Source organism: Triturus cristatus, chromosome 3_1 (assembly GCF_964204655.1).
Source record: "Triturus cristatus chromosome 3_1, aTriCri1.1, whole genome shotgun sequence".
Lineage (NCBI taxonomy): Eukaryota > Metazoa > Chordata > Amphibia > Caudata > Salamandridae > Triturus > Triturus cristatus.
This window is the reverse complement of record NC_140583.1, coordinates 134,914,078-134,926,756: the sequence shown is the minus strand read 5'-3', so window position 1 is coordinate 134,926,756 and position 12,679 is coordinate 134,914,078. Positions and strand designations below refer to the sequence as shown.

Below are 12,679 nucleotides of genomic sequence, written 5' to 3'. Positions count from 1 at the left end.
ACGCGCACCATTACTACCCTGCTGGGAGTATAGCCCTCCTGACATGCTCCATTACTACCCTGCTGTGAGTATAGCACTCCTGAGATGCAACATTACTACCCTGCTGTGAGTATAGCACTCCTGAGATGCACCATTTCTACCCTGCTGTGAGCATAGCATTCATGACACGCACCATTACTACCCTGCTGGGAGTATAGCAATCATGACGCGCACCATTACTACCCTGGTAGGAGTATAGCACTCTTGACACGAACCAATACTACCCTGCTGGGAGTATAGCACTCCTGGCACGCACCATTACTTCCCTGCTGGGAGTATAGCACTCCTGAGAAGCACCATTACTACCCTGCTGTGAGTATAGCACTCCTGAGATGCACCAATACTACCCTGCTGTGAGTATAGCATTCATGACACGCACCATTACTACCCTGCTGGGAGTATAGCAATCATGACGCGCACCATTAGTACCCTGCTGGGAGTATAGCACTTTTGACACTCACCATTACTACCCTGCTGGGAGTATAGCACTCCTGAGATGCACCATTACTACCCTGCTGGGAGTATATCATTCATGACACGCACCATTACTACCCTGCTGTGAGTATAGCACTCCTGAGATGCACCATTACTACCCTGCTGGGAGTATAGCACTCCTGACACGCACCATTACTACCCTGCTGTGAGTATAGCATTCATGACACGCACCATTACTACCCTGCTGGGAGTATAGCACTCCTGAGGTGCACCATTACTACCCTGCTGTGAGTATAGCACTCCTGAGATGCACCATTACTACCCTGCTGGGATTATATCATTCATGACGCGCACCATTACTACCCTGCTGGGAGTATAGCACTCCTGACACGCACCATTACTACCCTGCTGTGAGTATAGCATTCATGACATGCACCATTACTACCCTGCTGGAAGTATAGCACTCCTTAGGTGCACCATTACTACCCTGCTGTGAGTATAGCATTCATGACATGCACCATTACTACCCTGCTGGGAGTATAGCACTCCTGAGATACACCATTATTACCCTGCTGGTAGTATAGCACTCCTGACACGCACCATTACTACCCTGCTGGGAGCTTTGGCCAAAATGGAAAGATAATCTAAATGTTGAGTAAAACCCAGCTGGAAAGCCATCAACACTAGAAGTTATGTTGTTAGCCACCAGCCTAACTTGATGCATGCTGCAGGGTATAGATTAGAGGGTTATGATTTCCCCCCAGCCATTCACTATCCTAATGTTGCCAATTTTGTTAATTTGGGTACGAAGCGATTCTTATTAAAGAGAAACCCTAACCATGGTGTTAAATTTTAATTTCTGAGTTTGTACTTCCACAGATAAAGTACTCTTAAACTATACTGCCTACTAGTATGAATGACATGTCACTCCTACACCTTGCAGTCCTCTGCCATATGTAATATTTCTTATACCCTGATTTCATACCTATGACTGATTGTCTCTGTTGAATGTGTGTGCAATGTAAAGTACACCCTACACTAGTATGAGGGGCGCTATAAAACAAATGGAATGCATCTGAGAGAGAGTGGTAATGGAGACTTGAGGGGCACTGTTGAAGGGTAATAGTGAGGGAATCACTAGAAGAGGTGGTCATTGGGGGGCCGCCAACAAACTTTGTCGCACAGGCCGCCACCAGCTCTAAGGCAGTCACCGTGAGGGCATATTTTGTGCCTCTGAGAAAGTATTCATGTCAATTGCAGCACACGACAGGCGCGGCGGTTAACATGAATATTCATAATCTGCACTTGATATTTGTTACTGCATCCACACGCGCGGTCAGGTTCCTGGCGCACATAGCCGTGGCTGCACCGCACAAGCACAGAGACCTTACACTGCTGCACACAGGGGAAGAAAATTAGAGGGAACATTGCTTCTGACACATGCCAGTACTGTCCTATTCAAAATACAGCAGTCCTGAGATGTGCCAGTTCTGTCCTATTTAAAGGGCTCCTGAGATGTGCTTATGGTGAGCAGTCAAAATATCGTTTTTTTTATATCGACCTACAGTAATATCGAGTTTTTAATATCGTAGGGACAGAATATCGATGTCAAGAATATCGGTGACCAGAATATCGACCTTAAGGTAAGTAATATCGATTTTGTTTATATCGAAGTAAGTAATATCGAAGTTAGTAATATCGAAGTAAGTAATATCGTAAGCAAAAATATCGTTGTCAATAATATCGATATTTATATTAGTGTTCTGTAAATGTAAATCCGTATTTGTGAAGCGCAAACTACTCACCCTTACGGGTTTCAAGGCGCTGAGGCCGCCGTGGAAATTAAGTGAGCTATTGCCCAGAGTCACATGGTGCTGAGCTGAGCTGACGCCAGAGGGGGGTATCAAACCGTGAACCCTGTGCTCTGAAGTCAGCTGCCCTGGCTGCTGCGCCACACCTTTAATGTGTATTTTATATGTATGTTAAACATTTTTTGTAATGTCGTTTTTATTATTTTTAAATATATGTATTAAATGTTTAGAAATTAGTAATTTTTTTAAATTAAATTTTACGCTTTAGTATCAGAGCGGGTTGTGGGTTTATAGGAAAATAGGGTGGGAAGTAGTTTAATTATAATTCTTTAATTAATATGTTTTTATTTATTGTTATTGATTATTAATTTATTGTTAATTAATTATTAATTGGTAATTGTTTTTATTAATTGATTAATTGATAATTACAATAATTATGTAGATTTTTTATGTGTAGTGGGTTGTGGGTTTGTAGGGGAATAGGGTGGGAAGTAATTTAATATTATTAAAGTAAATAGTAATTTTATTTTATTGGTATTTATTATTAATTTTTTAGTTCATTAATTTTTAATATGTTATTTATTTTACAAAAATTATTTAATTAATAAGTATGTTCATTTAACTCCCTACGCTAGCCTCCATTTTCCCTACTGTTGCCCTCACTGGAGTGGGTATAGTAATTTTTACCCCTACGCTATCCAACACTTTCCCTACTGTTGCACTCCCTGGAGTCAAAATAGTAATTTTAACCCCTACGCTATCCAACACTTTCCCTACTGTTGCACTCACTGGAGTGGGAATAGTAATTTTTACCCCTACGCTAGTAAACACTTTCCCTACTGTTGCACTCCCTGGAGTGGAAATAGTAATTTTAACCCCTACGCTATCAAGCACTTTCCCTACTGTTGCACTTACTGGAGTGGGTATAGTAATTTTTACCCCTACGCTATCCAACACTTTCCCTACTGTTGCACTCCCTGGAGAGGAAATAGTAATTTTCACCCCTACGCTATCCAACACTTTCCCTACTGTTGCACTCACTGGAGTGGAAATAGTCATTTTAACCCCTACGCTATCCTACACTTTTCCTACTGTTGCAGTCCCTGGAATGGGAATAGTAATTTTAAACCCTACGCTATCCAACACTTTTCCTACTGTTGCACTTACTGGAGTGGAATAGTAGTTTTCACCCCATTGCTATCCAACACTTTCCCTACTGTTGCACTCCCTGGAGTGGGATAGTAATTTTAACACCTACGCTATCCAACACTTTCCCTACTGTTGCACGCACTGGAGTGGTAATAGTAATTTTTACCCCTACGCTATCCAACACTTTCCCCTCCTGTTTTACTCCTTGGAGTGGGAATAGTAATTGTAACCCCTACGCTATCCAACACTTTCCCTACTGTTGCACTCACTGAAGTGGGAATAGTAATTTTTACCCCTACACTATCCAACACTTTCCCTACTGTTGCATTCACTGGGGTGGGTATAGTAATTTTTACCCCTACGCTAAACATTTTCTCTACTGTTTGGATTTGGAATAGTAATTTTTTTTACCTCCGCTATCTAATAGTTTTTGTATTAGATAGCGGTCGGGCGTCGGCATATACCCGCGTTGCTATATGCCGACGACGCGGTCATTTTAGCGAGAACATCTGTGGAACTGCAGCGAGAATTGGATAGATACTGTGAATTCATGTTAAGTTTGAACTTGTTTTTAAATGTTAAAAAAACTTTTACTATGCATGCGGGGAGGAAAAACATGAAACCTAAAAGACTATTTGTGAAAGGGGAAGTCCTGGAAAGAACACCCACTTACCAATACCTGGGAATTGTCATTGACGATAAATTTAAGTGGAAAGCGGCAATTTCGGCGAGAAAACTATCATTTCTAAAAACAACAGCGGCCTTGAGAACATTTGTCCAAAAACTGGGTCACAAGCCCCCTCTAGAAACCTTAAAAATCTACAAGGCAAAATGTGTCAGTACTGCTATCTATGGGGCAGGGATATGGGGCTACGCAAACGTGACTGAATTACAAAAAATAGAAAATGCCTTCTTAAGATTCTTATTGGGGCTGCCGAAAAATTCTTCAACATACGCCTGTCACGAAGAGCTGGGCATAGACCACCTAGAGGACATTATAAGAACACAACCTATAATGCTCTGGAGAAGAATTTGGGTCACTGAACAATGCAATTTAACCAGACTCATCATTCAAGACATTCAGACGCTGGAGCACTACGGGCGGATGAAATGGACAGCCTATGTAAAAGCCTTTCTTACAGATATGGGACACAGTCATTATTTTACAGATCCATCATCTTTATACAGTATTTCCAAAAGAGATCTGAGGAAAGCATGTCTATCACACCTGCATCAAACACGTCTGCTAAAAGAAATCCATAAATCCTCTGTACAACAAAGTCTATTAGTCCAAACAGTATCATCCATTGAACCCTATTTGCTGTATAACATGACCCAATTTGAAAAACTACTTCTGACACGCTTCAGGTTCAACATGTTCCACTTAATGGTCTGCTTTCCCACACAAAATGATTGGTCATCAAAAATGTCATTGTGCCCTTGTGACACCCAATCAAAGCAGTCGACAATACATACAGTCTTATTTTGTACATTTTTTGAGGCACCCCGCAGACAATGGCTATTGCCCATATTTAAATATTGGGGTCTACGCCAATGTCGCCCAGCCTATCTGGCGTTACAATATCTAGAAAATGAATTGATAGCAAAAGCAACTGTACGTTTTTTGAAATTTTGCATACGCCATAGGTCTAATCTCTGAAAATCAAATGTATGAAGAGACTACAAGGGTTGGTAGTAAGAGTCTAACCTCTTCTTTTAATGATTTTACAAAATGCATTTTAAACTCATGATTTTTTAACAGTCTTTTTAAATTGAACTAATGTATGAAATGTATTTCTATGAACTTTTATGGTCTTCTTTGCAAAACCGAATAAAGTGATTTTTGATTTGATTTGATTTGAAATTGTTTTTTTGTTTAGTTTTGTGTTTGATATTAAAGGAGGGGGATGTGTAACTATTTAAATTTAAGAATTCAGAGTTTTAGAATTATATGCAAATGCAACTTATTAGAATTATTAGTTCTGTATCCGTATCACTTATTATTTCCTTCCTTGTCTTTCAATATTTTCATTATTGAACCAAATGTATTTTATTCTTTGTTATATATAAAAGAGGGGGATGTGTGGTGACATATCTTCTCCTTTAGACACAGGAGCATTGTACAATAAAGTTCTTTCACTACTCAAAAAAAATAGTTTTTGTATTATTTTAGTTAATGGAGTATATAATTAATATTAAAAAGATTAAAAATAATTTTTTTATTTATTTGTTATATATATTTATTTATTCAGCATTTATATTATTATTTTATGTGTATAGATGCATTTATAATGCATGATATATATATTTTTTAAATGATATTAAAATAATTATTAAAAAGTATTAGTAAATATATATATGTATATGTTTAATTTATTATTATATTAAATATATTATAATTTTTAAACATTTTAAAATATTTTTAGCTATGTTTATTTTAATTATATGTATTATTTACTTTATTTTACATTCTTTTTTTAACTTAAATAAAAAACGATATTTTTAACAACAACATTTTTGAGATCGATATTTTTGTACTTACCATAATGTCGATAGGATGCCGATATTATTGACTTCGATATTCTTGCATCGATATTTCTGTAGGTCGATATTCTGACCTTCGATATTCTGCCAGTGATGCGTGTTTATTGGGTCCTGTACAAAATAAAGCCGCCCTGATCCGTGGAAGTAGTGTCCTGTTTAACATATATCATATATCACTTTGGCAGCAAATCTGTGCTCACTTATCCAATGTGTAGCACACCTGAGATGTGCCACTACTGTCCTAATCAAAGTATAGCAATGCTAGGTTGCTCCAGTGCTGTCCTTTTAGAATGATATCACGTGTGGGACACGGCTGTACTGTCCTATTCGAAGTGTACCACTTCTGAGGTGTGCCAGTACTGTCCTATGCAAATACAGCATTCTTAAAATGTATCAGTGCTGTCCTAATCGAAGTGTACCACTTCTGAGGTGTGCCAGTACTGTCCTATACAAATACAGCATTCTTAAAATGTATCAGTGCTGTCCTAATCGAAGTGTACCACTTCTGAGGTGTGCCAGTACTGTCCTATACAAATACAGCATTCTTAAAATGTATCAGTGCTGTCCTAATCGAAGTGTACCACTACTGAGGTGTGCCAGTACTGTTTTATTCTAAACCTGGCATTCCTAGGATGGGCCAGTACTATCCTAAGAGAAGAATAGCACTTTTTAGACATGCCAGTACTGCCCTGTTAGAAGAATGGCATTGATGCATGCCAGTGCTGTCCTACTTAATGTACAGCCCTCCTGCGATGTATCAGTACTGTCCTATTAACCGTATAGCATTCCTGAGTTGGGTCAGTACCCCCCCCCCCCCCTGTTCAATGCATAGCTCTCCAGAGAAATACCAGTACTGTCCTATTAGAAAAATAGGACCGTTAGGATGATATTGACACTTGTCAGATATGGGCCAGTACCAGCACTTCTCAGATAGACTGCTATACACTGCATAAGACAGTACATGCACTTCTCAGACAGACTGCTTACACTGCATGAGACAGTACGATCACTTCTCAGACATAATGCTATACACTGCATAAAACAGTACATGCACTTCTCAGACAGACTGCTTTACACTGTATAAAATAGTACAAGCACTTCTCAGACAGACTGCCATACTCTGCATGAGGCAGTGCCAGCACTTCTCAGACAGACTGCTATACTGTGCATGAGACAGTACATTAAATTCTCAGACAGACTGATATACTCTGCATGAGACAGTACCAGTACGTATCAGACAGACTGCTATATACTGCATGAGACAGTACAAGCACTTCTTAGACAGACTGCTATACTCTGCATGAGACAGGACCAGAACTTCTCAGACAGACTGCTATACACTGCATGAGACAGTACAAGCACTTCTCAGACAAACTGCTATACTCTGCATGAGACAGTACCAGCACTTCTCAGACAGACTGCTATACACTGCATGAGACAGTACATGCACTTCTCAGACAGACTGCTTACACTGCATGAGACAGTACAATCACTTCTCAGACATAATGCTATACACTGCATAAGACAGTACATGCACTTCTCAGACAGACTGCTTTACACTGTATAAAATAGTACAAGCACTTCTCAGACAGACTGCCATACTCTGCATGAGACAGTACCAGAACTTCCCAGACAGACTGCTATACTGTGCATGAGACAGTACATTCAATTCTCAGAAAGACTGATATACTCTGCATGAGACAGTACCAGTACGTATCAGACAGACTGCTATTCAATGCATGAGACAGTACAAGCACTTCCCAGACAAACTGCTATACTCTGCATGAGACAGTACCAGAGCTTCTCAGACAGACTGCTATACTCTGCATGAGACAGTACCAGAGCTTCTCAGAGAGACTGCTATACTCTGCATGAGGCAGTACCAGCACTTCTCAGACAGACTGCTATACTCTGCATGAGACAGTACGAGCACTTCTCAGACAGACTGCTATACTCTGCATGAGACAGTACCAGAGCTTCTCAGACAGACTGCTATACTCTGCATGAGACAGTACGAGCACTTCTCAGACAAACTGCTGTACTCTGCATGAGGCAGTACCAGCACTTCTCAGACAGACTGCTATACTCTGCATGAGACAGTACGAGCACTTCTCAGACAAACTGCTATACTCTGCATGAGGCAGTACCAGCACTCTTAGAGAGACTGCTATACTCGAGATGAGACAGTACAAGCACTTCTCAGACAGATTTCTATACTCTGTATGAGACAGTAACAGCACTTCTTAGAGAGACTGCTTTACTCGGGATGAGGCAGTACCAGCACTTCATAGACAGACTGTTATACACTGCACGAGTCAATACCCGTACTTCTCAGACAGACTGCTTTATTCGGGATAAGACAACACTAGCACATCAAAGATGCTGGACAGTAGCAGCACTTCAAAGACGTGTATTTGTAGAGCGCACGTTTCCCGATTAGTGTCACTTGGCGCTGCATAACAGATGCCTATCGACAGCCAATTCCACAATACCAATGTGATAGACCTAAGAAGAATGAAAGGCCGAGAGGACCTACCAGATTTCATACATTTCTGAAGTGGATGCCTTCGTGGATGAGCCGCCGGTTCCGGCCTCTCAGACAGGCTGAGATGCTCGGAGGGGAGGCGTCCCAGAACCAAGCGGCTTGAGAAATGCCAGGACCCAGCATCTTAACCAGGCTGAGAATGACGTCAGCTGAAGCGATGCTCCATTTAATATAAACACATGTACATGACGTCCGGGTGTGTGTTCGGTGCCTCAGGTGTGCGGTTTGTAACCAGTGATAGATGCCAGGGGTGAAGGATCACCCAAGGCCAGTGTGAGCGAGAGGGAAGGACGTCGGTGGCAGAAAACGCAGCGATTACAGATGCCAGCTCTGAATCAGAGGGGCGTGCAGCTCAGGGCGGGCCCTGGGGTAGTATGGTCGAGCCCGCCAGCGCACAGAGGCCTTCATGTAATGATCTATGCGCCCCGCGGCCTGCCTGTGCTAACGGAACCAGAACACGAGAGATGGACCCTGCCCAGCTTGGGACATTGGACTGAGCCCCGGTGTGCGGTACGATAAAAACACCCATAGTCAGCCTGCTTCCTTTTGAGAAGCGCTGCACCATGAATGAATGAATGAACCCACCCAAAGAGCACGGCTCTCCTAAATGCCCCACTGCGACTCTGGAAGCAGTGGTGGTGAGACGTTATGTTACCATACATGAACGAATGAATGAAGGGCATTGTAAATCACAGCTCACTGTTACTTTAAATGAATGATCGAATGAAAAGACCAGTAGAGCGCAGCTCTGCAAACTATCCCTTTCATGTATAGAAGCACGAATGCGAGTTACTACTACTTTGAATAGACGTATGAATGAATGAATGGATGGATGAAGGAAGAGACTTGAAGAGCACAGCTCTTGTTAGTAATGCACTGCAAATATAGAGGCACTACTGACAAATACTGCTACTTTGAATGGATGAATGGATGAATGAAGGGAGCTGTACAACTCAAACTGCCCGATGTCCCTAAGGAAGTATAGAGCACCACTGAAAAGCGCTACTATTGAAAATGAATGAATAGATGTATTGAAGGAATGAGTGAACGAACTTCTGGCCTGCCCCTGTGAAAGTCTAGCAGTTTTGTTGATACTGTGAATGAATGAAGGGTTGAGTGAGTGGAAGAATAAATGCGTATGACAATTAGTGCCGGGCCGCCCTTCAGACTGACCCCTTGCACGCACAGATGCATTGCCGAGAAGCGTTTCTCCTCCACTGAATGGAGGCCTCAATGAATGGACCGCCACTGTAGCGGTCTGTCACCTCGCAGCACTACTGAGACGGGCAGCTCTAACCATGAATGAATGAATGAACGAACGAACGGGTTCGCACATCACAGCTGCTTCATTACAAAATAGCAGAATTGTTGGAAAGTAGTGGCGCTGTGAATGAAGAGAATTGTATAGCATACCCCTATGAACCCGCCCCAATGATAGCATGAGAGGATTGCTGAAGAGTTTCACCAATGTGAATGAATTAATGAATGAATGAAGAATCGTGTTTAGCGCTGTTCTTTGAACCGTGCCTCTGTGAGTAGAGAAGACTTCTGGAGAACGGCGCAAACGCGAACAATAATGGTGACAATAATATTAAACATCAGATTCATATTAGCAATGGTAATAATGCTGGATTTGCATTTAGCGCTTCATGCCGCACGAATCACGTTTCTAAGCGCTGTAAATATTAGGCACTTCGATGTTTCATTCATTCAATGAACAGACTGGCATAGCACGGCTTTGCCACCTGCTCTCTTGATACCTATATACAAGTACTCACCCAGCCCAATATATAAGTAATCACCCAGCCCTATATGCAAGTACTCACCCATCCTTATATAAGAGTACTCATCCAGCACAATACACAAGTACTCACCCTGCCCTATATACGAGTCAGTGTAGTCACTCAGTCCTATATATAAGTAATCACCCAGCCCTATATGCAAGTACTCACCCATCCTTATATAAGAGTACTCATCCAGCACAATACACAAGTACTCACCCAGCCCTATATACGAGTCAGTGTACTCACCCAGTCCTATATATAAGTAATCACCCAGCCCTATATGCAAGCACTCACCCATCCTTATATAAGAGTACTCACCCAGCACAATACACATGTACTCACCCAGCCCTATATACGAGTACTCGCCCAGTCCTATACAATAGTACTCACCCAGCCCTTTATATACATTGTCACTGACCCTTGCCATTTAAACCCCGGTCCTGGCTCCTCGTGACCTCTTTCCAGGGACCAATGAGATAAATGGGGGTGCTTACTGTATCGGTTCTCGTTGTGCGTCCCAAGGATCCTGCCATCGGGCAGCACCTGGATGTGAAACCCGATGCCCACGTTGCAGTAGAGTCGCCGCAGTCGCTTGATGCCCAGCAGATAATCACTGTCGTGAGAGTTGTCGTGCCTCTCGCCAGGCAGGCGGGCCACGGAGCGGGAGAAGAGGGCGCCCCAGCGCTGCTCCAGGGTGCCATTGGGCTGCTGGGACGAGAGGGGCAGGCCGCCTGCCCCACTGGCGACCAGCCCCAGCAGCACGACGGGCAGGAATGCGGGTGGAAGGGTCATCCTGGTGGTCGTGGGCACACGTGGTCCGGCCAGAGTGGATAGCTCTAAAAATACCCCACACGGGCTGGACTTGCCCTGAGTCCGCAGTAAAAAGAGAAGCCCGGCTCTGCCGTCCAAGGGGAGCCGCACACTGTGCGCCTCTGCACTGAGACTCCTTGCACAGAGAGTGGGCTCGAGGGAGAGGGTGGGAGGGGGTGTCACCTCCAGGGGAGTTTATTCAAACTTGATCTTTGGCTGTCATGAGCTCTCGGGGCCTTGTCTGAGGTGCGGATCTTTAACACCAGCCTTGCCATGGCCAGGACCCCTGCGCACACACAGATATTTTTACCCTCCGGTACCCAGCACCCCATTGGCTGCTTCTGCGCTGCCGCTCTGAAGTCCGGCTAACAAGAGTCAACGTGCCTCCCCTGGGTGCCAAACATCCGGGGAATTCTCGCAGAAACCGCTTTCCTTGTAACTTGCATGGAAGGCCAGGTTTAAAGAAATGCGACTTTTGTAGGCCCTTCCCAGGGTTACGAGTGCTAATGGGAACTTCAAAGTCAAGCCAGCACGGCACGCGCTGCAATAATATCTCTGACTTTAGAGAAATCTGTGGAATCTGCCGGTTTTTGCTGTAGCCAGGCGCTAAAATTTACGCTGTGTCTTTTGAGGCAAAAAAAACCTTAGTTAAAAGGCAACTTGTTTATATTTGTTTATATTGGCGCGTGCATTGAAGGCTGAGCTATAAAAAACACAAAAGAAAGCAGAGCAACGCTTTTCATCTGAGAATAAAAATATAAGTTTAATCTATAATAAAGAATGTGCATGTCATGATAAAGTCAAGCTATATATATATATATATATATATATATATATATATTCTCTATGAACCGATTAGAGGGTTTAGGAGATCTTTCTTTTCTACTATTTTCTGCACAAGGGGATATTAACGTTTCGTTAAGCTGACTACCGTAAAGTGTATACCATACATACATACATACCTGTTTGCACATGTCAGTCTTGTTTTATTCTTATACATAAGGAGTGTGATAACGCTTTCTAAAAAAACATGTTTCGCATAACCCATATTTAGTCTGAATACCATTTTGAATACTAATATTGTCTTGGTTTTATTTTTGGGTTGAAAGTGCTGAGCCAAGCCCACAGAAGAAAATTCACAAGCACAGATGTGGCATGATTCCAGCTGTTGTATTTTGGGCACCCCGAACAGCAATTCATCATCACGGTTTAAAAAGCAAAAATGTCTGCAATAATTCTGCCGATTGTTCCCGACACTGGCATACGGAGTCCAAGTTCTGTAGTGTATAGGGGACTTCAAAATGTTGCTAGCCAAAGGGCTAGTGGATTTGTATGCACAGGGCTGTTTGTGAGCCATTGTTTTATCAATAGAGAACAGGCCCCCTGCTGCCAGGGCAGAGAATCCGCGGAAAGGCAGCGCTGCCCCAGAGCAGGTCGGTAGCACGTAGGTGCGAAAGTCACTCGAAACCGTAAATTGCAGCGACTTTAGACGCGGAGTCCCCTCTCGGGGCTTTACGCTGCCCGATTTCGAGGGGTGCAGGAGGGAGGCCCCATTGTACCGG

General features: G+C 42.8%; 1 protein-coding gene across 1 annotated transcript in view; it reads right to left on the bottom strand.

Annotated features, from left to right (window-relative positions):
- FGF4 (fibroblast growth factor 4) overlaps positions 1 to 11,324 on the bottom strand; it is a 55,789-nt gene extending 44,465 nt beyond the window's left edge. The window contains exon 1 of the mRNA XM_085646297.1: positions 10,802 to 11,324. Within this exon, the coding sequence (XP_085502423.1) occupies positions 10,802 to 11,099 (298 nt within the window). The 5' untranslated portion in view covers positions 11,100 to 11,324. The remainder of the gene's footprint in view (positions 1 to 10,801) is intronic.
- Between the last annotated feature and the right edge of the window lie 1,355 nt (positions 11,325 to 12,679).